Raw genomic sequence first — 27,874 nt, 5'->3', positions numbered from 1 at the left:
TAAAGTTGGGGTTTTGTCCAACAATCCTAAAAGGTCGAGTTTTCACAATGACACAGCGATAAACTTGAGTTTTTGGATCGTCAATCGTACGATACGAATCAATGCTCTATTTTGACGCTCAGATTTTTTTTTCTTTTTTTTTTTTAAATGATAAATGAGTTCAATTTGCGGAAGGGAGTCGACTTCTTTTTCATAAAAAAACTGAGAATAATTAAAAGTTTAGTAAATAACCCCCTAACTCTATGAAAAGTGGAAAGAGGTCAATTTCAGGCTCTTTGGCACCATGATACATGACACCCACATCTACACTATGTATAATGGATCTTAAGTATGGACAGAAACTATTCCTTTATATGCAGCTGAACTGTATTATAGCCAGCCCCATCCAGAGGAGGGAAGTGCTACAGTAAATCTACAACATGTAATATGAATTATTATATAAACACAAAGTAAAATGCATTGTATAAATATCTACATAAATAATGTTAGGTCTGGATTGCTAGAATTCAAAGACAACTGTATACAGGGCCGGCTGCCATCAGGAGGGCACAGGGGGTACTCCTGTAACGGGCCTAAAGGGTCTGCAAGGGCACACCATAAGCCTTTACAATTATGGAAATAATGCATAGGAAAACTGTACTTTAGTTGATTTTACTCCTCAGGCGAAAGCAAGTCCGGGGCTAAGAAGCTGACCTGCTCCTTTTGCGGCTTCATCAGCCCTAGAAGGGTTACCGTGGGCAGGAATTGACTTCAGAATTGCGGTTGATCTTAAAGCTGTTATTTTCTCTTTTTTTTTGTAATGGGATCTTTCCCAGGTTGTGCATAGTAAATGGCAAGAGCATGGTGGCGAGTGAAAATATAAAATGACAGAGTGAAGAAAGTCCTAAAAGGGTGTTTGAAAATTTGGAGGAAAAAAATGCCTTCAGCTATATTTATCCAAATCACTTCTGAAGTCCTTGACTTGTGTAACAGCAACAAAAAAAGCAACAACTTCAAGGTTGGGAATTAGTTTTGTTCAGAATGAATTTTCAGCAGCAGAGGAGAGAGTTTATAATAGTTCAGACTCTACTAATAAATGAGCACTAGGGTACAAAGCAGACTAATAAATACAAACCAGGACTATTTCATATTTTTATTTAAAGGCTTGCCTATGTTTTTTTATCCACTGATGGGGCAGAGGAATATTAATAATTGATCTAGTACACACATGTATATGAACTCAGTAGGAGAATACTTGTCGCTGTGTGTACCTAATGCGCAAATGTCAGACCCCCAGCCTGGTGTGAGGGATGAGGGACACCCCTCTCAATCATAATAACAACAACCATTTGGATATTTCCTTTTGCCAGTTAGTAACCATTAGTTAGAACTAGCTGCACTTACTCTTAACAGAGCAAAATACCCCTTTGTTTTGCAAACAGTTCAAAGAATAAGGCTTAAGCTGGCCATAGACGCAAAGATCTGATCATACGCATCATCGTTCGATCGGACTTTCCCATCTCCCGACCTGCCACTAACCATTCAGATCAAATAAAGTACAAAAGAACAGATCAGCCGATGTTCTGCCCCTGACAGCAATCGTACCAAAGTTATGTCCGACCAAAGCTAGTGACGTACGTACGATCGGCAATACACGCAGAGATATTATCGGCAGCCGAAAGAAATCTTTTAATCTGTCTGATCAACCAAACGACTGATCTCCGCTGGAGGAAAAATGTCGGGACTCTCCACACACGGTCCGAAAATCGTATGAACCCTCGATTCGTACAATCAGATCTTTGCGTCTATGGCCAGCTTTAGGCTGATTGGCATTTCTGACAATTATTTCAATTCAAATTGCTCTTTCGCTGGTTATGGCTTTTGTTTTTGCTTAAATGATCAGGACACATTGAAAGCGTTTCCATTTTCTAACTTCCTTGGCTCTTCACAGTAAAGTTCAGCATCAGGTCAGGTACCAGCGGAAAACCCGCAAGGTGGTCGGGTTTTGGGCAAAAATTTCTGATTTGCCTGATTGTGCAGGTAGCCCACGGGGAAGCATCTGGATACCTGGCTAAGTTGCAACACTGGTCCTTCCAGCCATGGGCGTCCACAGAAAGTTTTCCAGGGGGGTCAAGAAAAACATATTACACAAATTATTTGTACCCATATTTTGGTTTCCACACAAACTTAACAACAGCTTTTTTATGAATAAAATAGTAACTGTTGCACATGTATAGCATTGTTATTCTATTAGTGACACAAACTCCTTGTTTTCCAGGACAGCACTTGGTATTTTCTACTTTTGTAGCATAATTACTAGCCAGCGGTTTGTAGAATGTTATTCCCTTTAGAGTTCTAGTTACAGCTGGATACATAGAGTGAACCCTCCATTTTACATACCCTCATTTTAAGTTTTTCCTTGACTTTACACCATTTTATTCTGGTCCCCTGAAAAATGTAAAATGGGGGTTCTACTGTACATAAAGTAGATTAACAACAGCAGGGAGAGGTTGTGCACAACAAAATGTCACTAACATATAATCTTTGTTTATACATTCTATATCAGTCTAGGGGAAAACTGCTTTGTTCCCAGAGTGGCAGAAGGGTTAAAACATACCTCCCAACATTTTGGAAGTAAAAAGAGGAACAAAAAATGTTTTCCCGCATGTAGCGCAGCAATTTTTTGACCACACCCCTTTCTGTGGCCACACACCCCAAATTACCATGTTTGTTTTACAAAATTTGGCAGGTTATGAAAGTTTGAAAATATTTCTCCTTATCTAAACTGTTTTTGTGTCTCAAAACTGTTACAAAGTATCTTATTTGCACCTGTTAGCTGCTAAAAGCCAAGTAAGTGAGAAACTTTGTTTCTTTTTCTGGCTGTTCAGTGCAGAGAAAAGAGGGACTTTCCAGTACAAATGAGGGACTGCAGGCTGAGCTGTCAAAAGAGGGACTGTCCCTCTGAAAAAGGGACAGTTGGGAGGTATGGTTAAAAGACAATGAGGTTTACAGGACAGGAGAGGGGGGTGCGGTGTAAAAAAATATATTATAAAATTATAGATATTTCTATCAACACAGATTTATAGAGTGAGGCAGAGGGTTATTAGAGACAGAGAGGGTGAGTGTGGAGGTAACTCAGCAGAATGAGAAGGGAAAGGTTAAAAGAGGACAGTGAATAGAGTGAGGCCATGGATAGGTGGTGAATTCAATGGAGCAGCAGAGCAAGGAACTGTAGGGGTTAATGTGCTTTGTGGCACAGAGAATGGTTATAGGGGTTATAGGCAAAACCCACAGCCAACCTGTACCTATAAGATTCAATAGACCTTCAGACCTTCTTACACACAGCTGCCCTTACACACACACACATTAACACGAACAGTTAATTTACACACAGACACAGATACACACACACACATACACTGGCATGACTCTAAGGGGGTTATTTACTAAACTCCGAATGCAAAAATCATGATTTTTTTATATATAAAATCAGACTTTTAAAAAATCACGAATTTTTCGGGAATTTATTAAATCCAGAGGATGGAAAAGTCTGAATCTGAAAATCCAGGATCTCAGACCTGTCGAGGTTATATATATGTCAATAGGAGAAGTCCCAATGATTTTTTGTTGTGCGTTGGGTTTCGGGCAATACCCCAACATTTTTGGAGTTTTCAGGTGAAAAATCGTATGAAAAAGTCCGAAAAATTCAGATTTTTTCACCATAAAGCAGATTTTCGGGAAAATTTAATAATAAATAAGCGTAAAAAAAACCAGAGCGGATTTGATCAGAGTTTATAGCAGAAAATATTGAGATAAATTCGGACTTTGATAAATAACCCCCTAAGTTTAACACAACAGATTCCCACTCATCTGCCATGGGAAAGAAGCTGCTTCATCACGAGGAGATTCTCTCATTCTCTCATTCCTCACACAGTTGAGGAGCAGGAAGCGTCTGCCGCTTCTCTATGCCTAAAGGTGGCCATACACTAAAAGATCCGCTTGTTTGGCGACATCGCCAAATGAGCGGATCTTTTCCCCTATATGCCACTAATGGCAGGGCTATATCGGCAGGGCTATATCAGCAGGGCCCTATGGCCAAACGATCGGATTACGACGAACGCAATGGGCTCTGATCGGTCGGTCGGGAGAAAAATCAAACCTTCCCGATCAATATCGTGTCCAGATATCGATCGGAAAGACCCGTCAGAAGCCTCCATACATGGGCAGATTAGCCCCCGTTCTCTTCACCATTTAATTGTGTAATCAGTACATGGGGATGGACATGAGGTCCCCCATTCTGGTGCACAAACAAGATTCTGAGATGAAGCAAGGCTTGTGTCCACAAAATGGCGCCCACCTGCTTGCTATAATTATGAATTCCCAGACCGACGGAAACAAGATTCAAATAATTTATACAGTGTAATTAAAGTTAATTTTGCTTTACTAATATGATAAAATAGTATTTTGAATAATTTTTTTGGGTGACGGTTCCCCTTTAATGGTGATATGTATGCGTATAAAAACAATATATATACATATCGCAGGGAGGGGCAAGTGCCCCGCCCCCATTGCCCCGATCAGTGGATGCCAATGCCTCCAGCCCTCCCCTGAGTCTATGGTAAAATTTCACCTTCCAGTTCCCTGGATTAAATGGGTGCAACTGCTTTTAGTCTGCTTGCAACTCAGTCAGAAATTAATGGGAAAAGGGTATGGGCTTGACTCTTTGGGCATGTCACAGCATACAATTTCTTGACATGATCTTATACGTGACTCGCTATCCTGTGACTACATTAAAAAATAAATAACTGCATCAAAGCCTGAGGGTCATTCACTAACTATTTTGACAGTTGCACAAAGCAAATGATTTATTTAACGCAACTGCTTGTTGGAAGTTAATAATTATGCTGAAAAGAGCTAAATCTAGAGCAGTTCAAGGCTACCATTAAAGGGACTCAGACTGAAAGGACACAAAAAAATGTGTGATGGTTGTCCCTTTAAATGACACAGATAGCCTAATACTAAATCAACATTTCATTATGTTGGTGCCATTAAGGGATACAGATAGAAGAATAATAAAGTGCCAATAACACCATAAAAAGAAAATACTTTTATGGTTTCTATTATCCAAAAAGCTGTAAATACTACAATGCCGTATGCTATATTTAAACAAACGATTCGCTATTTATGACTGATTCATTTTTCTCCATTGTAAGATAGTACCTTGTACTGAGTGATAACTTTGTGAGCATAATTCTATGTTGATGACTAAGCAATCCTATTGAGCACATGGCACAAGCTGATGCTACAGGGCTGACTATTACATTTTGATACAAATTGCACTGGTTACTGAGCTGCCACGTGATCAATTAATTTTTTATCAGCCTTGTATTGTGACTTTTATATTCTATATATGCAGTATACAAGTCAGTCCATAATTGCAGGTAATTTACAGCAGTACAGACTAGGGATGCACCGAATCCAGGATTCGGTTCGGGATTCGGCCAGGATTCGGCCTTTTTCAGCAGGATTCGGATTCGGCCGAATCCTTCTGCCTGGCCGAACCGAATCCGAACCCTAATTTGCATATGCAAATTAGGGGCGGGAGGGAAATCACGTGACTTTTTGTCAGAAAACGAGGAAGTAAAAAATGTTTTCCCCTTCCCACCCCTAATTTGCATATGCAAATTAGGGTTCGGATTCGGTTCGGTATTCGGCCGAATCGGTGCATCCCTAGTACAGACCATGTGAGTCAACAGAAAAGATAGGAAGCTACTGAGGACATGTTCGGATTCACAGATCTTCACTGCTAATGGGCTGTGGCCGCCTTGGACTGGTAAAGAACCTCAAAACATACGGGCAGATTTATCACAGAAAGACTCATCTAAGTTCTATTCATTGCTATGGGACTTTTAGAAGCATATTTATCAAATGGTGAACTGGTGAACTTTTATCAAATGGTAAATACACTTCTACAAATCCCACAGGAATGAATAGCAAGTGGGTAAATTTGTCTGTGGAATGCTCTAATTTCACACTTTGATATATCTGCCCCGCGATGTGCAGCATTTCTATCCTACTTCTTTGTTAAGCTTAAGCGCACACCTGACGATTCGGGGATATATAGTCGCCTGGCGGCTAATCGCCTCTTCTTTGGGGTGACTAATCTCCCCGAACAGCTTCCCCCTGTCTTCTGCCGGCTATAATGAAAAAACGCCTGCAGCATGGCACACGCGGCACTTGTATTCCAGAGTCGCCCGAAGTTGCCTCACGAGGAAACTTAGGGCAACTTCGGAATATGAAGTGCCGCGTGTTGCATTGATATCATCATTAAGATACTGCTCATGGCTTTGTATCTAACTGCTAACTTAATTTTTCCCAAAGAGCTACTCTACCTCTGCACCAGCATACAAAATATTCTCTATTCACATCTCCAGATGTATGTTCAAAAAAAGGACATTTTCAAGAGACAAATGTGCTAACCTTTGGGGGGCTGTAACAAGAAAAGGAAAATGTGATGACGTCAACCAAGGAAGGAATACGATTTGTGATGGGAAACGAGAACTGATGACTATCAATCCAAAAAAACTTGTGCAGCACTATTAACAGGCTCCACTCACATTACCCTAGATAACAAAGTAAGGATTATGTTTACTTTTCCTTGTCCTTTAGGCTAAGGCCACACTAGGCGATAGCGCGGCGATTTGACTCGTGGCGACTTTTCACCGCGACTTTTAAGCCGCAATCGCTGTGGAAACTTTTGCGCTGGCGTCTATGGGGAATCGCGAAAAATCGCCAGCGTAAAAACACACGCGGCGATCTTTTCTCTACTGTCGCTCGAAATTGCCTCGCTAGGCGATTTCGAGCGACAATAGAAAAAAGATCGCCGCGTGTGTTTTTACGCTCGCGATTCCCCATAGACGCCAGCGCAAAAGTTTCCACAGCGATTGCGGCTTAAAAGTCGCGGCGAAAAGTCGCCGCGAGTCAAATCGCCGCGCTATCGCCTAGTGTGGCCTTAGCCTTAAGGGTAAGGCCACACGAGGCGACAAAATCTCCCCGAATCTCCTCATGTGGACTAGCCCTAAAGGCTATATCTGGTATACCATACAAATAAGTCCCTAAAGTGCTACTGCGCATGTCCGTCCCTATGTCACAGTCCGACAGCTGTGATAAAGAATAGTACAGCCATGCCATGTGTAGTAAAGCATAATACCATGCAGTCCTTTACAGAAAGATTCTTACCTGCTGCCAAGTTCTGCATCTGTACTTAGGGTAAGCACCAATTAGAATTACTAATACTATTTAAATCAATTTTTGCGACAGCAATGTATTTTGCAAAGTACATCCTGCCAATTTGGTAGGACTTTGTAAAAGGGGAACATCCCCTTTAAACCCAATGGCTTGCCCTTTTAAGGGTGTAAAGGGGCCGGGCCCAGGGGTGCTTCGCCAATGAGGCGAGTTGAGGCTGTCGCCTCAGACGGCAGCGCCAAACTAGGTACCAGGGGCGGCAAAAATGCTGCTCCTGGTACTTTAAGAGCAAATTTCCGGGGAAGGGGGGGCAGCAGGAACTGCTGCTGCCTCAGGCGGCGCAGGGGCCAGGATCGCCCCTGGCCAGGCCCTATTGGTTAGGGTGAGATTTTGATGCGTCTTAATTTATTCGCCGCCAGCGAAAAGCGCAAATTCGCCCATCACTAAGGATGACGGTTATGCTCAATACCATAAAAAAATAAAAAGTAAAACAAAAATATGAATATTCTGAATGTTAAAAATGTAAGATAACTTCTTAAATATCAGTAAAAGCATATGCTGTATCATGTTCAGTAAAGGAAAGCTTTTAAAGTCAATGCCATACCTTCCCTGCAATGTGGTTTTTACAGTACTCATTAAATGAGAACACACCTAACAAATGAGCCTAAGGAGGATCACAGATCCTGTTTAAGAGCTGTGTGCTAGTAGATTGTTCATGACATATTATACATAATAATTCCTGTCCAGATCTTAAAATTGTTTGCTGCCATTTTAGCAAAGACTAGGAGATACGTTGCCTTACTTGTCATTTCCCAAGTTATTTTTTTTAATTTTTGATGAGATTAGGATAAATGAATAAGGCAAGACACTTTTATAATATCCAACCAATCAGCCCATAGGCCAAGCTGCACTGATCTGTTTATTTGGCCAATGAGTATGTTTGGATGGATGCATCTCTTATTTCCACAAAAGAGCTACTAGTAAATCTGTTATTTAATGGGATCACATGATGGGCTGTCCAAGATTTCCATGAGATTCACATATGGCAATATGGCTTACTGCCCTACCATTTAACTACAAATATGGCCATATTATATATTTTTGGAAGGGCTCTAAACAAGAACAAAATCAAAAAACAAGGGCTCTAGACAGAAAAGAATGCCACCCTAAGGCTAAAGGCAAACCAAGCAAATTGTCTACCTATTTTTCACCTATTTGCATTTATGCTATCCTCTTGTCTGAGCTGGTGGCAGGCAGATTTCAGCCACCCTCTGGTTTACAAATGGTAGCAGATCATTTAACAAGTATGCTTTTAAACATAGAAAACCAAATTATATAGTAAATCTAGATATATATGTACTGATTAGTTGGCTGATCAGTTGTCATTCATACCTACATATATCAGTGTGGAATTTTTACAGTATTCAAGGCAGCAGTTTTAAGTGCACATAGTATGCCAAGACACTGGTAGATGTAAGAAAATCAAAGAATGCAGCTCATTCCCATGGTAGATGTAAGAGATCCCAAATCAAAGGCTGATTACTTAACCTTTAGAACCACATGCATCTGTTGTGTATATATTGCAATTACATATGATGGCTGATTTACTTACTTCCATCTTAAATTAGACCTGTGCAGTTCCAAATCAAAACCAATTAAAAATCAATTAGAAGTTGGTTTTGACCAGGTTACTACAATTTAGAAAATAAAAGTGAAAACCTGCTTGGTTGCTGAAGGGTAAAAGCCTTGGTACAAACAAACATCAAGCATTAGTAAATCAACCCCTTAAGTGCAAGTACAGGTATGGGATCTGTTATCCAGAAAGCTCCGATTTACAGACAAGCCATCTCCTATAGTCTCCATTTGATCTAAATAATCCAAATTTTTAAAGATTATTTCCTTTTCACTGTAATAATAATAAAATAGTACATTGTACTTGATACAAACTATAATTAATCATTATTGGAAGCAAAACCAGCCAATTAGGTTTATAAGATTTTCTAGTAGACTTAAAATATGAAGATCCAAATTACAGAAAGATACGTTATCAAGAAAACCTCAGGTTGTGAACATTCTGGATAACAGGTCCCATACCTGTAATTGATCAGTTAAATCTGGCACTGTACCTAAACCTGGCCACTCATAGGGGTGGGTATATTTATCAAAGAGTGAAGTTAGAGGTCCTCTAGAGTCCTCTAGAGTGAAATTCCGCCACTCACCATTCATTTCTATGGGATTTTGAAAGGCGTATTTATCAAAGGATGAACTTTCACTTTCTCCCATTGATAAATACTCTTTAAAATCCCCTAGAAATAAATGGAGAGTGGCGGAATTTCACTCTAGAGGACTGTGGCAATCTTTGACTTTACTCTTTGATAAATATACCCCATATAGTACTGTCAGATGAGAAGATTTGTTGTTTGTGGCTAATCTGGCTACCTCAGACAAATCTCCTAAAAATGCCTTCTCCTTGCCTAACCTATGGATCGCAGCAAGTAACACGTTACTCGAGGCGATCTGGCTTAATCATGGGAAATAGCCATCTGTCTTGTTTTCCCATTATTAAGCCAGATCCATGCAAGCAATGCATTTTACTTGTGGTGATCCAAAGGTTAGGCAAGAGGAAGGCATTTTCTGGAGATCTGTCACCCCGTGGTATTGCAGATATCATCTGTACCTACAGAAGGATCAGCTCATTAGACCTAATCACCAATCATATTATTGCCCTTTGTGGCTACCAAGCTGATGGGTCTAATCTGGTAGTCCCAAACTTTCAGATAGTATTTGATTGAGAGTTTTAGTATTCCCACAACAGAAACAGGCATCAAGGGCCCACTTTCACAGTAATTAGATGCAGATATTGCTAAATGTAATAAGTGTCATATAGACTTATTGGAGACCTGCTGGAGACAACTAGGACATCTGCTGGTATTCTGGCTGACTAGTTTTACCCCGCATTTAGAAGGGGCCACCATAAGGCCCAACAACTATTTGAATGATCTAAGTAGATCATGTAGTAGATTATTTGGGTCCACACATTGGCCAGTAGGCTGATGACTCTAAGACAAGTCAAAAGACACCAAGTCAGCAGCCAGTATCAGCAGGGCCACCTTAAGGTTTCACCTTTAAATTAAAGGGAAACAATAGTGAAAATTAAAATTTTAATACAAACTTCAGCACACTGAAATACAAAGCTTTCTAAATATGATTGATAAAAAATGTTGTACCATTTCTTAAATAATCAAGTTTATCTTAACTATCCCTCTCTCAGCATCTGTTTCTCTTCATTCTCTCTTCATGCAGGAGTTGGGTGTCAGATAATAATTTACAGTTAGATCCAATATATCTTACAGGGGGCTCCTTTTGCCTAGAAGAAATATTAGTGCTCACTCTATTAAAATCATTAGACATCACTAGACATTATGTTAGAGTGAGCTCTAATTGGATCTAACTGTCAATGAATATCTGACACCCAACTGCAGCAAGAAGACAGTATGAAGAGAGACAGATGCTGACAGAGGATAGTAACCATAAACTTGATTATTTCAGAAACGATGCAGAATATTTAATTGTTTTTATATAAAAAAGAAATCTTATTTCAGTATGATGAAGCTTACATTAAATTTGAATTTCCGTGATAGTTTCTCTTTAGCTTTTAGTATGATTGAAAGAGTGATGTTTTGAGACAATATGCAACTGGTTTTCATTTTTTATTATTTGTGGTTTTTAGTTATTTATATCAGTGACCCTCATTTAAAAGTCAGCTACAATTCTAAAACTATAAAAAAAAAGTTGAAAAGTTGCTTAGAATTATCCATTCTGACAGTTTTAATTATCATTGCAAAGACCAATTATCAATAATATTGATTTAGAATTTTTCATTGATTTTCAGATGTTAGCCTAGTAGTTTATAATTTATCCATTTAACAGTTTAAACAGCATTGGTATAGAACATTATTCTCCTCTGATGAAGCAGGCTGCCCCCCTGTATCATGTCTGAGCTTCTATTTTCACTGGGACGTGTTGCTGGGAAAAAGTATTTTTAGATTATTTGTGTAGAACACTTCTGTGCGTAATTTATTTCCTGAATTTTTTATAATAAGAACTGTTCTACCACATTCGAGATAAAGATAGAAAGCTATGGCAAATATGTAACTTCAAAAATACATTGTCTTCCCAAGACAAGCTGAGCAGGGCCTCATAAAGTTTCCACTACAGCCCCAATGGGAGTCAAAAGGTCAGTGCTCGCTCCAAGTTAAAAACAATGGGATGTGGAGGAAATCATTCTTTCAAATTAGCCCAGAAATTCTGTGTTTTCTTTGTATGGTCTGAATGAGGAAACTGAGAGATCTGCGGAAGCAAAAAGCAGAGCTTAGTCCTATTCTTCATGAAACGACAAGGTCACATAAGACGCCTGATAATTCTGCCATTTTATATCAATCTTAGAAATGTGTGCACAAATATTGTCTCTTACAAATGGCACTATTGTAGTATGTAGGGAATAGAACAGCCCTATACAAATGCAGAGGTTTCTCTCCTAGGGGGGAGGATACATTGTTCGTGGTGAGATAAAGCGACAGAGAGAATGTCAGTACCACCCTATACAATGCATTTCAGGAATAAAAACAAATAAATTTTAGTAAACTTTTAATCCTATGTACATTATAGGACAAGAAACCTCCATAAGCCTTTTGAAAAAATGCCCCTTCCCCACACAGGTCTGTCCTCCAGAACATGATGCACTCCCTCAGAGGTTGGCCGATGCCATCTTTTCCTATACCTGGCCTGTAAAGGAACGATCACAAAAGGATGGGCATCCACAGATAGGGGCAAGGGGAGAACTTGTACTATAATAAAGGATATTCTCTTGCCATATGAATCAGAGTAGGGAATCTCCTCCTGATGAAGCAGCTTCTTTCCCAGGGCAGATGAGAATATGTTGTGTGAATGCTAGTGTATATGTGTGTGTGTGTCAATGCCAGTGTATGTGTGTGTGTATTTGTGTCTGTGTGTAAAATAAACGGTTAGTGTTAATGTGTGACAGACTATGTGTGTTATAGAGACTATAATGAAGCTGTGTATAGCTGTTATTATTGAATCTTATTGAATCTTATAGGTACGGGTTGGTTGTGGGTTTTGCCTAAACCATTCTCTCAGTGCATTTGCCACAAAGCACATTAACACCTACAGTTCCTTGCAGCGCCGATCCACGCCTCTATGCCGCCTGAGGCAGCCTTCTTTTGCCGCCCCCACCCCTCCTCGAGGTGCTCAAATTTTCTGCAGAGGAGGGGGTTGGGGCGCTGCACGACGCTAGAGCAGAGAGCGCAATTGCGCTCTCTGCACTAGAAGAGCCTAATTTCCGGCTCTTAGTTAACAGGAGCGGCATTTTTGCCGCCCCTGGTAACCAGGGGGGTGCTGCCACCTGAGGCGAGTGGATCAACTTGCCTCATTGGTGGAGCGCCCCTGGTTCCTTACCCTGCAGCTCCATTGTATCCCCCACCTATCCATGGCCTCACTCTATTCACTGTCCCCTTTTACCCTTTTCCCTTTTTGCACCTCATCCTCTTTCCTGCTCCTGCCCTGTATCCACCTCATTGTTTGTTTTTGGATGATGCTTATCTTTTAACCCTTCTGCCACTCTGGATTGAAATAGAATGTATAAACATGGGTTCTACACTAGTGACATTTTGTTTTGCACAGTCTCTCCCTGCTGTTGTTACTGTACTTTATGTATAGTAGAACCCACATTTTACATTTTTCAGGGGACCAGAAAAAATGGTGTAAAGTCAGGGAAATGTATTATTTATTATTTATTGGAAGGACCACAAAAATGGTATAAATGTGGAAAAACATAAAATTAGGGTATGTAAAATAGAGGCTTCACTGTATGTATTCAGGTGTAACTAGAACTCTACAAGTAATAACATTCTACAAACCACAGACTAGTAACTGTGCTAAGAAATAGAAAATACCAAGTGCTGTCCTGGCAAACGAGGAGTTTGTGTCACTAATAGAATGGCAATGCTATACATGTGCAAGTCACTGATTTATATATTTATAGAAAAACTGTTGATAGGTTTGTGTGGAAACCAAAATATGAGTAATTTCTGTAATATATTTTCTTCCTCCCCCCCTGGAAAATTTTCTGCATACGCCCATGATGGCCAGCCTTTATGCAAAGCCATGTCACATCCAGTGCCCAGGTTGCACATCAGTAATCTCTAAGCAGGAGCATGTGCACTGGAATCCAGGACCATGTTTTTATTTCCAATGCAGCATTTTTTCTCAGACTTTCAGCATAATAGTAATTTCGTAAATTGCATGCAAACCGTAGCTTTTCTTACTGCATTTGTGGAATGGTGTCATATCCAATGAACATTTTCAGTAATAGCATTAGCCCCTGAGTCTATGAAACCTTGAATTACCACCAGGTCAGGCTGCCAGATAGTCAAGCTTGCCCCTACCCAAGTGTGTGCACAATATATCAGAGCACACTGGGCACATTAAGAAACATGTGTAAACCAGGGCTGGAACTATGGGTAGGCAGAAGAGGCATGTGCCTAGGGTGCAACCAATGGTGTTGGTGGGGGTGCTAGGCATAAAGACAAAAGCAACTTTGTGAATAGTGTCAATGTGACTCATTTTTGCTTCAGTTTTAGCTCTTTGCACTTTTGCTTTGGTAAATTATCCTTTCACATCTATAGAATAGTGCTTTGCTGAAATAGACCAATGGGGAAAGGTATATCCTGTACTGGGGTTAGCCTTACCCCTCTTTCTTATTACTTTAATTTAAAAAATGTAAGCGAGAAGCTGCTGCTTGATTGCACCTCTATATCCCTTTTGTTTAAAAGATGACTTATCCAATTCATTACGTACACTGGAACTTCCCAGCCAATATGTCACAGGGCTATTATGACAATAATGCCTAGGTAAGGCGACATTTCCATAGAATGCAGATGATAAAGGAGAAATGCACACACTAAACAACAAACACAATTAGAATTTGGGTGGCAGTTTCTCAGAAGATAAGAAAACTCTTGACAGAAATACTCTGCATGCATTCTTAAGAGAAAAATGATTGTTCCTGTCTTTATGTTTTGACGTTTGAAAAAAAAAATCTGTTGCAATATCCGGAAAAAGCCACTTAAGTGAAATGCTTCTTTTCACGTGCAGTTTTCTTATTTTAACAGTGTACAAAGAAGAAGAATATCTTGTTAATAACAGAAGGAATGGTGTTGGTTGTGTAACTGGAAAAAGCCATTGTTTTGGGGGGGGTTGTTAAATCACGATACTGTAAAAGGAAATATTGGAACTCCAGCAGTTGCAGCATTACAATTCCCAGAATCCTTTAGCCACCTGACCTGCAGAGGTATAAGTGACTATGAAGATTTTCACTCATCCAGGTCATGGTCTATCTAGTATAGGTAATTATATTTCGGGAGATTAGTCGCCCAACGACAAAACGATTTTTCTTCGGCCGACTTATCTCCCAGAACTGCCTTCCCGCTGGCTAGAAATCACCGGCAGGATAGCACTCGGATCGCTTCGGCTTTCCGAAGTCGTCCGAAGTGCAATTTCCGGCGACTTTGGAAAAGGAAGTGTTCCAAGTGCCATCCTGTCGGCGATTTATTATACCTTTAAATGCAGTATACCTTTAAATAACTGTATAGTTTGATTTCAAAATGTTAAACATCCACTTTCTCTCTCTAACACTACTCTGATAATTGACTGGCTTGGAATTCTGGGGAGGGTATGACACGCTCAGCCAGTTAAATGAGCAATGGCTATAGGCTATAAATCTATCATAACATGGTTTTTATTATCCAATGTATGTTAAAGCACAGCGTTTCCAGGTAAAGGTGCCATACTATTACCCAGTCTTTAGCACGTGTAATAAACCTGTTATAGAGGTTTACAATGATTCTGCCTCCAGTGTTGTGAGCCACTGAAAGGTAAGAAGCTTGAAAGTCCTACTTGAAAGGTCAAAAAAGAAAAAATAAGGGTGCCCAACCTACAGCCCCTTCAGCTGTCATTAAACAAACCTTCAACTGCACAGCTTTCAGACACTGGTGAGATTTGGGGGTAGCAGTGAAAACTGGATTTATTATTTGTCCTTTATACCTTTTGCTATATTTTCCTCCAGAGGGTCCCTCAAAAAAGTCCCATGACTACCTGTAAAGTAGGATAGTTTGGATTTCAGAGCCTAGTCACTGGTGATATTGGTTATATTCAATTTACTGCAATTGTTTTTTACTATGAGACTATATACTATAAAACATAAGAATACTGGTTAATCCAGAGAAGGCATTATGTGTATGTGTGTGTGTGTGTATATATATATATATATATATATATATATATATATATATATATATATATATATATATATATATATATATATATATATATATATATATATATATATATATAACGAAGAAGAAAAAGATGCACACCAGGATTTGTATACAAAAAATTAAAATTCCATATTTATTAATTTACATTAAAAATTCGGCCCCAATATATATATATATATATATATATATATATATATTGGATAAAGTACCCCCTCTTGTAAAGTATAAGGATATTACAAGTTACATAGGAGTTCCATGTTTTTATACAGGTCATGGAACGCCAAGGTGACTTCTAATATCCTCATATTTTGCAACAGGGGGTAATTTATTTATTATAATACACAAGTTTCAGTGACTCATGTGACAGAGATGACATCACTAAACTCAGATTATAACTGATGACATCACTAAGCACTGTTTATAAGGATATCATTACAGGATATTCATGCCTCTTGTGTATTATATGCCTATGAACGGTTCTTAGTGATGCCATCAGTTATAAACGGAGCCTAATGATGTGATTTCTGTCACATGACTTACTGAAACTTGTGTATTAAAATAAATAAAGTACACCCTATTTCAAAATATGAAGATATTAGAAGTCACCTTGGAGTTATCAAATTAGTCAAGCAAAATTATTTTTTATCATCAACTTTAATTACACTATATAAATTATTTGAATCTTGTTTCCTTCAGTCTGGGAATTCATAATTATAGCAAGCAGGCAGGAGTCATTTTGTGGACATTGTTATTAAGGCAAGCCTTGTTTCATCTCAGAATCTTGCTTGTGCACCAGAATGGGGGACCCAATGTCCATCCCCATGCCCTGGCTACACAATTAAACGATGAAGAAAATGGGGGAATGTGTGGAGAGCAGTGACATCTAGGAAGTGCTGAATGGAAAGTGAAAGTAATTGTCTACCCCGCCTCTATGCCTAAGGAGGGGCAGACAATATTTGATTGACAGCTGAGATTTTTAAAAGCGTTTACAGCTATGAATGCTTTAATAAAAAATAGAAATTGGATTTCACGTTTAATTTGAAAAGGACTTTTATTATACAGATTTTTGTGTCTGGGTGCCTGGTACACTTTAATATGGTCATGGAACTTCTCTGTCACCTATAATATCCAAAGCATGCCGTGTGCCTCAGTTCAAACGCAACTATGAGTGGTATGTATTCCTACTTTCACATCCTGCCTGCTTACTTCACTATTGGCGAACACAAGCCTCAGTGGCAGCGTTACAGATGCAAACATATATGCAGTTTTGTGGCAGAAAATCACTGTAGGAGAAATGATTTGGGGAAAGCACGTCAAAATGCTAAATATTTAATAAAGTCCCTTTCAAGCACTGCTCATGAAGCAGGTGAACATAATGTATTATGCAAAGTAAATTTAATCCTACAGCACTAAATATGTCTAGTCTATAAAAATAGCAGTGGATGTATTTTGTTTGTATTGTCTTATCTATCTATAGAGTAAATAATGCTTATATTATACAAACTCACAGACATATTTTATGAACAGAATCTGAAGGGTCAAACAGATGGATGTTGTGAGATGTGACCATATAAATGGACACACAGAGAGACAGGATTTTAGGATGATCTGTTTAAAGCTAGCCATAGACGTGCAGATTTTATCCTTATGTCGGACAAACACTCATTTGTGGTGATCTTCAGACCTACAGCTAACTATTCAGATTAAATAAAGTAGTAAAAAGAACAAATCAGACAATGTTCTGGCCATGAATTGACAGACAGCAATCATACCAAAGTTATGTCCAACAAATAGTAGTCACCAATTGATATCATCAGGCAATTCTTACAGAGATATTATCGGTAGCCAACAGAAATTTTCTAAGCTGTCCAATCACCATGGTACGAAAAATGGCAGGAAGATCCACACATGGTCCGAAAATTGTACGAACCTCGTACCTCATACAACTTTATCTACGTGTCTATGGGCAGCTTAAACTGTCCCCTGAGAACATATATACACACCCATATGGTCAGTCAAAACACCCAAATCCGATTTATAGCCAGCTTCAATCGGGCAATAAAGCAGCATTTTCTCCACTGCCTCCCATTTTGGCTTATTTAAAAATTCTAGGCAAAACTGCCACAGGGAAATAACCCATAGCAACCACATGGTAATAACCCATAGCAACTGATCGACAAGATGCAGCAGACAGGTCAAACATCTCATTGGTTTCTGTGGTTTATTGTCCTAAGGCAATTTTGCTCTGTGTCACACACACAGCACATTTCTGCTGGAGGGGAACATGCCAATTCAACCAACTAGTGCCCTGTGTGTGCGCACTATCTTCAGGTCACCTGTCACCTCGCAGATCAATTGAATTTTGGACAGAAAATTAACTAATTTGCCTATATATAAAATAAAAGGCTCAAAGTTTAATTTAAACAGTTGACCAATAAATACTACAAGCTGACTGGTTGCTATAGGCCTTTGGCACAGGTAGACTTATAGCTAGTACACAGGGCTCATTTACAACAGCAGTTGAGCGAAAATGAATGCATGCCTTGATGACAATCATTAAAGTTATTGTGTCTAAAGATGTTCCTTTAACTTCCCCTTAGTTCCCCCCTTCCCCCCTTAGTTCATTAAGCACCAGTGTGGCCATCCAACCTCCTCTTTTGTATCATGTAATCAGACGAGTGTGCCTTCAGTAGAAGTAAATTATTTCTTGGTAAACATACTCCTAGGTGTGTAGAGAGCCACAAGAGCCATTTGACCCTTGTCTATCAGCATTTAAGTGGTACAGCCATTGTATTCTAAAAGGTTACGATAAACCATAGCAATCAATCAGATTTTATCAGTCTGCTTTCAAACTTCTGAGAAGTATTTTCCTCTATTTATGTCTATTATTAGGGAAATAAATGGTTGGAAAACGCTAAATATAATACAAATATTCACCAAGTTACAACTGCAATAAACAAAAATGTTAATGTATTACTATGAACGCAATTTCAGCTTTGCAAATAGCTGGAATAGGTATACAATGATGATGACGGCATGAGTGAGGTAGGGTCCGAGTTGGCAGAGGGTGAGTTAGAGTCAGTCATGTGTCGATTATCTGCCGACTGTTGCATCACTCGTTTTCATTATATTTGTCAGCAAATAAAGTCCTTGCCCAATTAACATGTTCAGTCCATCCATCCTTAACAATGCAGAGTTTGGAAGTGGGAAGTCAGGAACATTGCTGCTGTGCATGCCATATCTCTTCCCCATTCAACTGCACAGGATTAATATAACTAGGAGCCAAAGCACTAATGCTATACAGATCACTGATAGGACACAATTTGACATGTGAATGTGCACTGCATGAAGCTGTCCTTCACCAACAAGCTTTTCTAGTGCACCAGATCAATTTTCACCAAAAGCCCACACCAGATATTACGCAGGCTCATATACATGGACCAATACACCATCTGCTCCTGGCTAAGATGGCACTAACGGCCCCTGTACAGCCATCATTCCAACATTGCCTGAAAAATGCATGAAGGCATCAATCCAGATTGTAGCTGCCAACTGTTAAACTAGTTGGGGAATCTGACAGCCGTCCTGTGCTATTCAGTAGTCCCAAATATTACTCTGCATGGCAAAGCAGTAGGCCAAGAGATACATGACCATTTTAATAAACCAGACGCATCTTGTTGTGTAAATACTTTTTACTTCAAGATTTTCTCACATTTCCACAACCATAACATCCCTACGCTGATCAGATTATGAAATACATGATGCCAACCAGCTTTCCATGACCTCCCTATTAACATACTTGAATCAAGTAAACGTGTTTTTTTTCAAAACACATCAGTTAATAATAATAATAATAATAATAATAATAATAGCTGTTGCAGCAGACTTCTGCACTCCTTAAAAGAGCAAACAGTTTTTTTTATATTTAATTTTGAAATCTGACATGGGGCTAGACATATTGTCTATTTCCCAGGTACCCCTGGTCATGTGACTTGTGCTCTGATAAATTTCAGTAACTCTTTACTGATGTACTGCAAGTTGGAGTGATATCACCCCCCTCCCTCTCCCCCCCAGCAGCCTAACAACAGAACAATAGTAAGGTAACCTAACACAAGATAACAGCTGCCTGGTAGATATAAGAACAGCACTCAATAGTAAAATCCAGGTCCCACTGCAACACATTCAGGCTGCCTACACACCAATATTACAACTAAAAAAAATACACTTGCTGGTTTAGGAATTAAATTTTATATGGTAGAGTGAATTATTTGCAGTGTAAATAGTGTAATTTAGAAATAATAACTACACCATAAAAATCGTGACAGAATCCCTTTTACCAAGTTGTCTTTCACTAAGTTAAACAATATCCCACTAGAAACAATTTATACTGTATGCTGTATAGTGTTAGTCCAAAGCCAAAGCAATATTTCATATACTGTTTGTAGTTTTCATATATTTTTATAATACAGACACAAATGGAATCAGATGCAGTAACTGCCATGAAAATAGCCTAACAGTGTAAATTCCTATGCATCTAGTAGTTCTGATACCATTTTATTGTAGCAAACAGAAATGACTGAATATGAATACATTTTACATCTCTATTACTTTATATCAGCATTGTTATTTTTCTATCTGTGATACTAAATGAAGCCTTTTTGCAAAATCACATTATCAAAACTTTTTACTGGGCAAACAGTGTCTTTTGTGTTACACTGACATCAAGTCACCTTCTGGCTAACAGTGGCAGGTCGCGGGGGTTCCTGGGGAAAAGGGGGGCCCAGACCGTAGGGTCTGCTTCCTCTATAGCAGCTCTTTTGCCTGGAACCTTACGGGCCTCTGCAGCAAGTAGATGTGCCCGCAATCAGCGAGCTCACGTTAACGCGTCTGAACCAGCACACTCACGCCAACCTGTCCGAACCAACCCGCTCACGTCAGCGCATCCATGCGCATGGGCCAGGCAAAGTTTCTGCACGTGCCAGGCCCCTCATAAATTTTTCCGTGAGGGGGGGGGGTCAGCCAGCTTGGTACGCTACTGGTCTGGGTCTTTTGAAGAAAAGTGACATTCCTTTAAAAACATGAAAAGTGTCACTATCCCTTTAATAATATTTAACATACCAAGCATTGATAAGACATTTTTGCTGAGGAGCAGATCAAGGTCAGTAATTGCACAATTGATAATATAATGTAAAAATACAACTTTTTTGTGTAGAATAGTTGCAGGCATAAAATCTTTCCATTCACAAGCACACGATTGTTGACTTGAATTGATAAAACACAGACAACTGGAATAGGACATTTAAAAATAGGAACTCCTGGAATTGGTGGACCTATTAGCTTTTTACACCTACTTCACTGAGCTATTGCCCAGCCTGAATGTAATGCAAGAGCCCAGGGAGTAGGGCAGCTGACATGACACTAGGGTATGGCCAACCAAAGAAACCTCCAAAGGGTAACTTCAGGTCCCTGATCTTCCCCAGAAAAACTTTATATCTTTGTTACCACCAGGAGTTACAACCTGAGGTATCCACCCCTGTGAACTTGCACAAGTTTTATCTGCATAGGATGTGGCTTGTATTACGTACAGTTTAACATTTTAACATTTACTAGAACTTCAAAGTCAAAAAGCTAAAGAATGTTACTTTATTTAGTATACTGCAAAGTTTTAATTAAGGCCGAATGCGCAAACATCATGTTTAGGTGATTTGAACCCCACTTTAAAAACTTTCAAAATCTCAGGCACTGTGATGCCGTGTTTTAAAGAAGGGGGAAAAAAACATGGTTGGTAAATGCTTGAAAATCACTGCATGTGCCATAGGCCTTAAAGCTTTATACAGGGGTCAGAAGATTCTCAAGATAAATGGGTGGATACTCAGGCCCGGATTTGTGGAAAAGCCACATAGGCCCGGGCCTAGGGCGGCAGGATTTTAGGGGGGCGGCATGCTGCCCAACCACACTCATATTGGTTTAAAAACACTGGGGATGGGCTGGAGATACAATCATTTTTTAAATTTCCTGTGCACCAATCGCCATTTCTCCAGTCCAGATGATGAAAATTTGCATGAAAAAGGCAAGGGGACAGGGACGACAAACGGCAGTGGGCCTAGGAGTGCCAGCTATGTAAATCCAGCCCTGTGGATACTGGTTTGAAATCTGGTGTCTGCCATTCTCAGTCCTAGTAACTTTAAATAAGACAGCCCTGTACATTCCAGCACATACACAAAGAGCACAGACAGCACATGATGATGAGTGAAACGATACAGTATTTACTTTTATACAGAGGGCAGAGGTGCATATCAGATACTTTGTGAATATTGAGCTCCAGGCCATCCTGAATTCTCTGGCCCAGATGTTGTCCTGTTCAGCGCTCAGAAGCAAGTGAGATATTGTTCAGTTGTTGAACGTGTTTGCAGAATTTATAAACACTAAAGCCAAAGCTAGTGCAGCATGCACTAGTGACACTGGGACTTTTATCAGACTTGCAGGCACAACAACCAGCATCTGGCAATAAGCAACTGGAAAAAACACCAGGACTAGCAAGGTAAAAATGCACATTAAAAAACAAAAACAACATGGGCATTACATATGTCCCTAAATAATTGGAGCGATGTATCAGCTCGCACACATGGTGTGTGAAATTTGGACGTCTATAATCAAGGGATCAAAGAGTCTAGCCACTCATTCAAACCACTCATTCAAGCAACCCTGGTGGGACAAAGATGCTGTAGAAGCAGAAGGCCTAGTATGACTATTATTCTGCTGAGCACATGGGATATACTTTGGCCCATCAACACCAGTTTGACAGTAGTAGTCAGTGAGTAGACTGATGCATGTGACCAACTTTAGCATGTACAGGTATGGGACCTGTTATCTAGAATGCTCAGGACCTGGGGTTTTCTAAATAACGGATCTTTCTGTAATTTGGATCTTCATATCTTAAGTCTTACCAGAAAATCATGTAAATATTAAATAAACCCAATAGGCTGGTTTTGCTTCCAATAAAGATTAATTATATCTTAGATTGGATAAATTACAAGCTACTGTTTAATTATTACAGAGAAAAAGGAAATCCTTTTATAATGGAGGCAGAACTTTCTGGATAAAGGATTTCCGGATAACAGATCCCATACCTGTACAAGAAACAGCTACAGTTAGTTGAATGGTATTTGTGCCAAATGGTTCTAACCAAAAAAAAAAAGTAGTAGCACATAATGCCTGCAAAGCAATGGGAACCCTTATTCTTGGGGGTGAAGCTATAATTTTTACTTGCAATCCTATCTTTACCCGGGAGGCTAAGCTGCTGACCCATGGCTGGACATGCCTTCCCCTCTAGCCTGGATCCTTTATGGCCATAAAGCACAGGCTTCTGGGAGTAAAAGGAACCCTAAACTACTGACACAAATATGCAAAAGGGGGCTCATATGTGCAATGGAAACAAAGCCCTTTCACACTACTGTTTATTCAAAGGAAAAAAAAACAAGTGTTTAATAACATATTATAATACAGCATTACATTTCCCTTTAAAGACCACCAAACATGGACAAGAATGTTGAAAAAACTGCGCTATTCCTGCTGAAAGCCATAAAGGCTGCAGAGCGAAAGTACAGATACTTTGCTTCAACGTTGCTGAATGGTAATTTTAAGTGCACAATTCACAAGGAATGGATATTTGTAGCACACTTTCTATCTACAGTAGTATGAAAGACAGTCTGAAGTCAGAATACGTTGCCAATTCCCTGGTTTCCTATCCATCTAACAGGCTGACAGCTTTAAACAAGAAGCTGTTCTTTCCAACGTTAAATATTTCATTCAGCAATTAGCAGCTAGTGCCAAAAACTACCTATACAAATATTAATATTTGCCTACTGACGTTGAACATTGACACAGATATCAGCCATATAAAAACTCTGACATGCCTTAGAGTCAGGGAGAGAAAGCAGTAGGCCCTGCTCTGATGCAAAAACCAACATACCTGTACCGTATTCTTAAATGTTCTTATTGGCAACCCTATTCTATATTAATGAAAACACTCCAATGGCAAACAATAGCTAAGACTGTGAGTGCTGCTCAAGAGAAACTGCAAGATAAATAAATGCAGCTACAAATGGGTATTACACAAAGTTATACGCACCATAATTTTTTGGGGGAGGGGCTCTGTTTAATTGTGTCACTTAAAAACATGTTGGTAAAGAGGGTAAAAGTTTGCTATCCTTCAGAGTAAGCTGGGGAGAAGAAATTGCCTTGCACCAAGTAGTCTGCAGGAACTTCCCTGACAGCATTCTGGTTAAGTTCTGCTCAGGAAATTAGCATGGGAAGTGCAAAGAGAAACTCTTTTCCCCAACATAGGGAGAAATGTTATGAAACAGTCAATGTTCTGGCTAGATATGGCACATACCCAGGACCCAGTCAAAATAGGCTCTGACATTCCAATACACAGAGGCCCAAACAGTCCCCCACCAGCCCATTAAATAGGAAGTGTCTATGACAATTTACAGCAGCCCCTCTGGCACTTGCCAGAATCCACATATTGCCAGTCCGGGCCTGGGCATACCACTAATAATTAGGGTGCTAGTCACTGTAAATCATCAACACTGGGAGGGTCACAAGCTTGACATGTGATTTAAAAAAATGCCCTTCAGAGGTAGCCATTGATTTTCTACTTCTTTGTCATAAATATATTGTTTGGGAAGTGATCAATAAAGGAAACTGTACACCTCAATGTCAGTCCTCCAGCTGTTGTTCAACTACATCTCCAAGATTGTTGAGACTAAAAGTTAATGGGGCCTGCAGATCGGATTATAAGATGGGCTTTGGGAGGAAGACATGTTCTATTAAGATTTAGTGATACTGCTTATCAGCCAGTGTTCCCTATATCTTGTGAGTCCCCCAGCAGACGCAGGGTCTGCTTTCTCTATAGTTCTGTCCCAGACTCCAAGCACAGAGAGTTGCCCAACAGCTGGAAGAGCACAAATGGGTGGTATAATTGTGAATGGCAAATAGAATGAGTGGTACAGTTGCCAGGGGTGTGACACCGAGTATTAAGCAATGGGCAAATGATCAGCCTTTTGGGGAGAGGGATGACCCCAGGGTCATGGGGCTGTGTTACCTTTACTGTGGTGGATGTGCTGCTGTTTATCTCTGCGTCCATGTTCGAGCTGTTCCTCGTGCCTTTGCTACAGGAATTAGCCCTCACCTTATAAGTGGATGTGTGAGAGGATTTAATGAATAATCCCGGCACGGAGTTGCCTTGCTGAGCCAGTGTGTTGGTCTGGTGCGGGGAGTTGGAATCGTCGGAGTCTTTGCCGCTGTGATAGACCACCCTGCTGTCAGAGATGTGGATGCTCGGAGCACAGCCCATGCTGCGATACCGCTTATTGCGCCGATTATTGGCCGAGCTCGTGCTGCTGCTGCTGCGGAAGCCGTCAGTCTCCTAATGGGGAGGCGTAGTGTTGGGCAGCCGGCGACTCCCTGTCACTGTCCGACTTCATGTCATGCTCCCATTCTGCCTCCAGAAACAGCGGAACAACCGTGGGACAAGAGTGCAAGGTGTTCCTTCAGAGGGTGGGCTCCTTCTGCGTTAGCTCCCAGGTGACAGCGGCATCGGCAGCCGAGCGTCTCGTGCGATCATCTCGCAGCATCAGCATGGCAACATCGTGCGCACGGAGCAATTGCTGCAAGGCTGCCGCTGCTGATCGCATAGGAAGGCAAAGGATGCAGCGAGCTGTCTGGCTTCCCCTCCACGCCCTGTGCTCTCGGCGCTCACACTTCCCCGGCCACAAGTTACAGATGGGGGGATTTCATGCCGGAGATGGGGGCTTGGCACGTGAATAGAGGAGGGCACAGAAAAGGCACAGATGTGGCACAGTGTCCCCCTCCGGAGCTACAAAGTGTTCGTAGGGACCCTATGACTCCTCCTCATCATCATTATCATTATCCAGCGGCAGAGGAGGAGGAGGAAGAGGCTTATTTACATTCACACACCCGCTCCTCTTGGCAACAGGAAGATTCCCCCTCCCCGAGCCCCACAAGAGCGCAAGGAAAAAGCTGCCGCCTCCTCCTCACACGGACACACATAGCCGAGCTGCGGATCCCAAGGCCGAGTCCGTGGATTTCATGGAGGACGTGTGACAACACCGCCGGCCGGGTGAGAGTCGCCTGCCCGGGTACCTGGAGCCACCGATGCCTCTCTCACACCGGGGCTCCCCTGTCAGTGAAGATGCGAGATCGTGATTGAATGTCGTTGTCTGTGCAGCCCGGCTCTCCTTTCCCTTCCAGCCCGCAGTGCTGCAGCAGCTCGGAGCCCAGGCTCCCCTCTCCCGATGCACCTTTCCTCTCTTCCAACGTCCCTGCCCCCCCTCCCGCGGCAGCTTTTTTTCACCCTTCTAATTCTTCAAGCGCTGCTTTGACAGAGGCGCAACCAATAAAAGCAAGAGCAGAGCTTGACCTCCAGCCTTTACTGACGTCAATGCAAATTGCCTGCGGGGAGCCAATGAGAAACGCCGAGAAGTGATGGGGCGGATCCAAGAAGGGGAGGGAGATTTAAATCGTGGTCCCTTCCAATTCATTTCTTCCGCCGCAGTCACAAGCGCCGCTAACACCGGCAAATGCAGCAGCTTCGCTTTCTTCCATCGACTGGATGGAAATGGGAATTGTCAGAGCTATCAAACAAAGAAGTCTTCCTTGCAACCCATATAGAAAGCAGCTGCATAACTAGAGAGCACATACAGTGACTGCTCACAGGCCCAAGAGGGTAAAGGAGGCCAACAATGTATGAGCGGCCTCAGAAGTTATAAATTGGCCCTAGAAGTTATAGGGGGGCCCAAAAGTTATAGGGGGAAGAAGTTATAAAGGCCCAGAAGGTATAGGGGGCTCAGAAGGTATAAGGACCCATGGGGCACCAAATAATACATGTCATTTCATGTTTATGAAAAATGTCTTATTTGCAGAATTTAAGGGGCCCAAATAATGTTTTATAATCAGAGCCTCCTCCATCAGTGATGACCTGCACACATAGCCCCCCACTTGCAACCCCCCCCCAATACGTATGTACTTGGATGCAGCAGGAAGACAAGACAGAAATGAGGGTGCAAGGTGGAGCCATACAGCAGAACCCAAGACCAGGTCTAAGCTGCCTTTCCACCCAGGCCCCCTAAATTCACCAGGTCTGCTGTAGGATATTTAAACCATTGCCCTAAATGAATTTGATGTGGAACCCAGTGACTTTGTGTTACTCCTCTGGCACAGAGCATTGGAGGCAGTTTTTTTTTTTTTAAAAGAGTTTATTTAAGGTTTTATGCAGAATGGTGTTTTAAGTTTTTTTTTTACTGAGTGGACTCAGCACCTGTGGCCAATTGTGCCTTATTGTTTATTTCTTAACTAAAATATGTTGGCATTATGTGGGCAGATTAGCATCCTAGTTTTTTGGGGATTTTTTGTTTGTTTATATTTTGCAAAAATGTTTTATTCTTCTGAAGAACACTCCACCGGCCTCTGCCCTGGTATTTAGGGGCTGCAAGCCCTCCCACCATTAGGGTAATTGCACATGGGACAAATTAGTAGCTGGAACACCGAATTGTCCTCTTTTACTTTTATGTCAATTGCCCGCAAGTGTGGGTATACCCATTAGCCAGGCAATTGCTGCTCAGACAGTGAGTTCAGACAGTGAGTTCAGCCACCCTTCCAGTCAATTGCCACAAAAAAGAAGGGGACATAGATTGTCTTGTCTCCTCTCTACTCAGCTACAAGATGCTACCATAGCACTCTAGTGCGATGACCATTTTTATCAGCAGCAGATTTTTGACAAGCGACTTTCTTGGCCAAAAATCTGTACTTGGGCCCAAATGCTATTTACATTTTGAAGTAAGAATTTAGCAGCAGGTGCTTCTGCTTTCAAAGAGTTGAAAAAAAGATAGGAGGGCTGAAGTCTGTATACAAGAGAAGTCATCACAGACTCGTGGCCATAATTATTACTGTCAGACTCAGTTCAAGGAAGGAGTTCCACCCAGTGGCGTAACTATATGTCACTGGGCCCCACAGCAGATTCAATTTAGGGCCCCAAAATATTGATAAGGTGGCCTGTTCTACCCAGACATATTAAAATTGGCTATTAATTAGGGCCTCACTGGGCCCCCATATTCTACTGGGCCCCCTGCAAGCGCAGGGTCTGCTTCCTCTGTAGTTACGCCCCTGGTTCCACCCAATTTTTTGTTTCTCAGAAATAAACAATGAATAAAAGAGTTTTTAGTTGTATCTGTGAGCCAGTTACTCTGAACATGATAGGCTGAAGAACATTGCAT

The 27,874-nt window shown here is 40.8% G+C and overlaps 1 protein-coding gene across 2 annotated transcripts in view; it reads right to left on the bottom strand.

Moving 5' to 3' along the window:
• The window catches only part of LOC108711415 (high affinity cAMP-specific and IBMX-insensitive 3',5'-cyclic phosphodiesterase 8A), a 115,243-nt gene extending 89,160 nt beyond the window's left edge, over positions 1 to 26,083 (bottom strand). Inside the window, exon 1 of one of the 2 annotated variants that reach the window (XM_018253129.2) lies at positions 24,685 to 26,083. In XM_018253129.2, coding sequence (XP_018108618.1) covers positions 24,685 to 24,936 — 252 coding nt within the window. In that variant the 5' untranslated portion in view covers positions 24,937 to 26,083. The remainder of the gene's footprint in view (positions 1 to 24,684) is intronic. The other variant, XM_018253130.2, reaches the window with a different exon arrangement.
• Positions 26,084 to 27,874: the final 1,791 nt, after the last annotated feature.

This window comes from Xenopus laevis, chromosome 3L (assembly GCF_017654675.1).
Source record: "Xenopus laevis strain J_2021 chromosome 3L, Xenopus_laevis_v10.1, whole genome shotgun sequence".
NCBI lineage: Eukaryota > Metazoa > Chordata > Amphibia > Anura > Pipidae > Xenopus > Xenopus laevis.
This window is presented reverse-complemented; position numbering and strand designations above follow the sequence as displayed.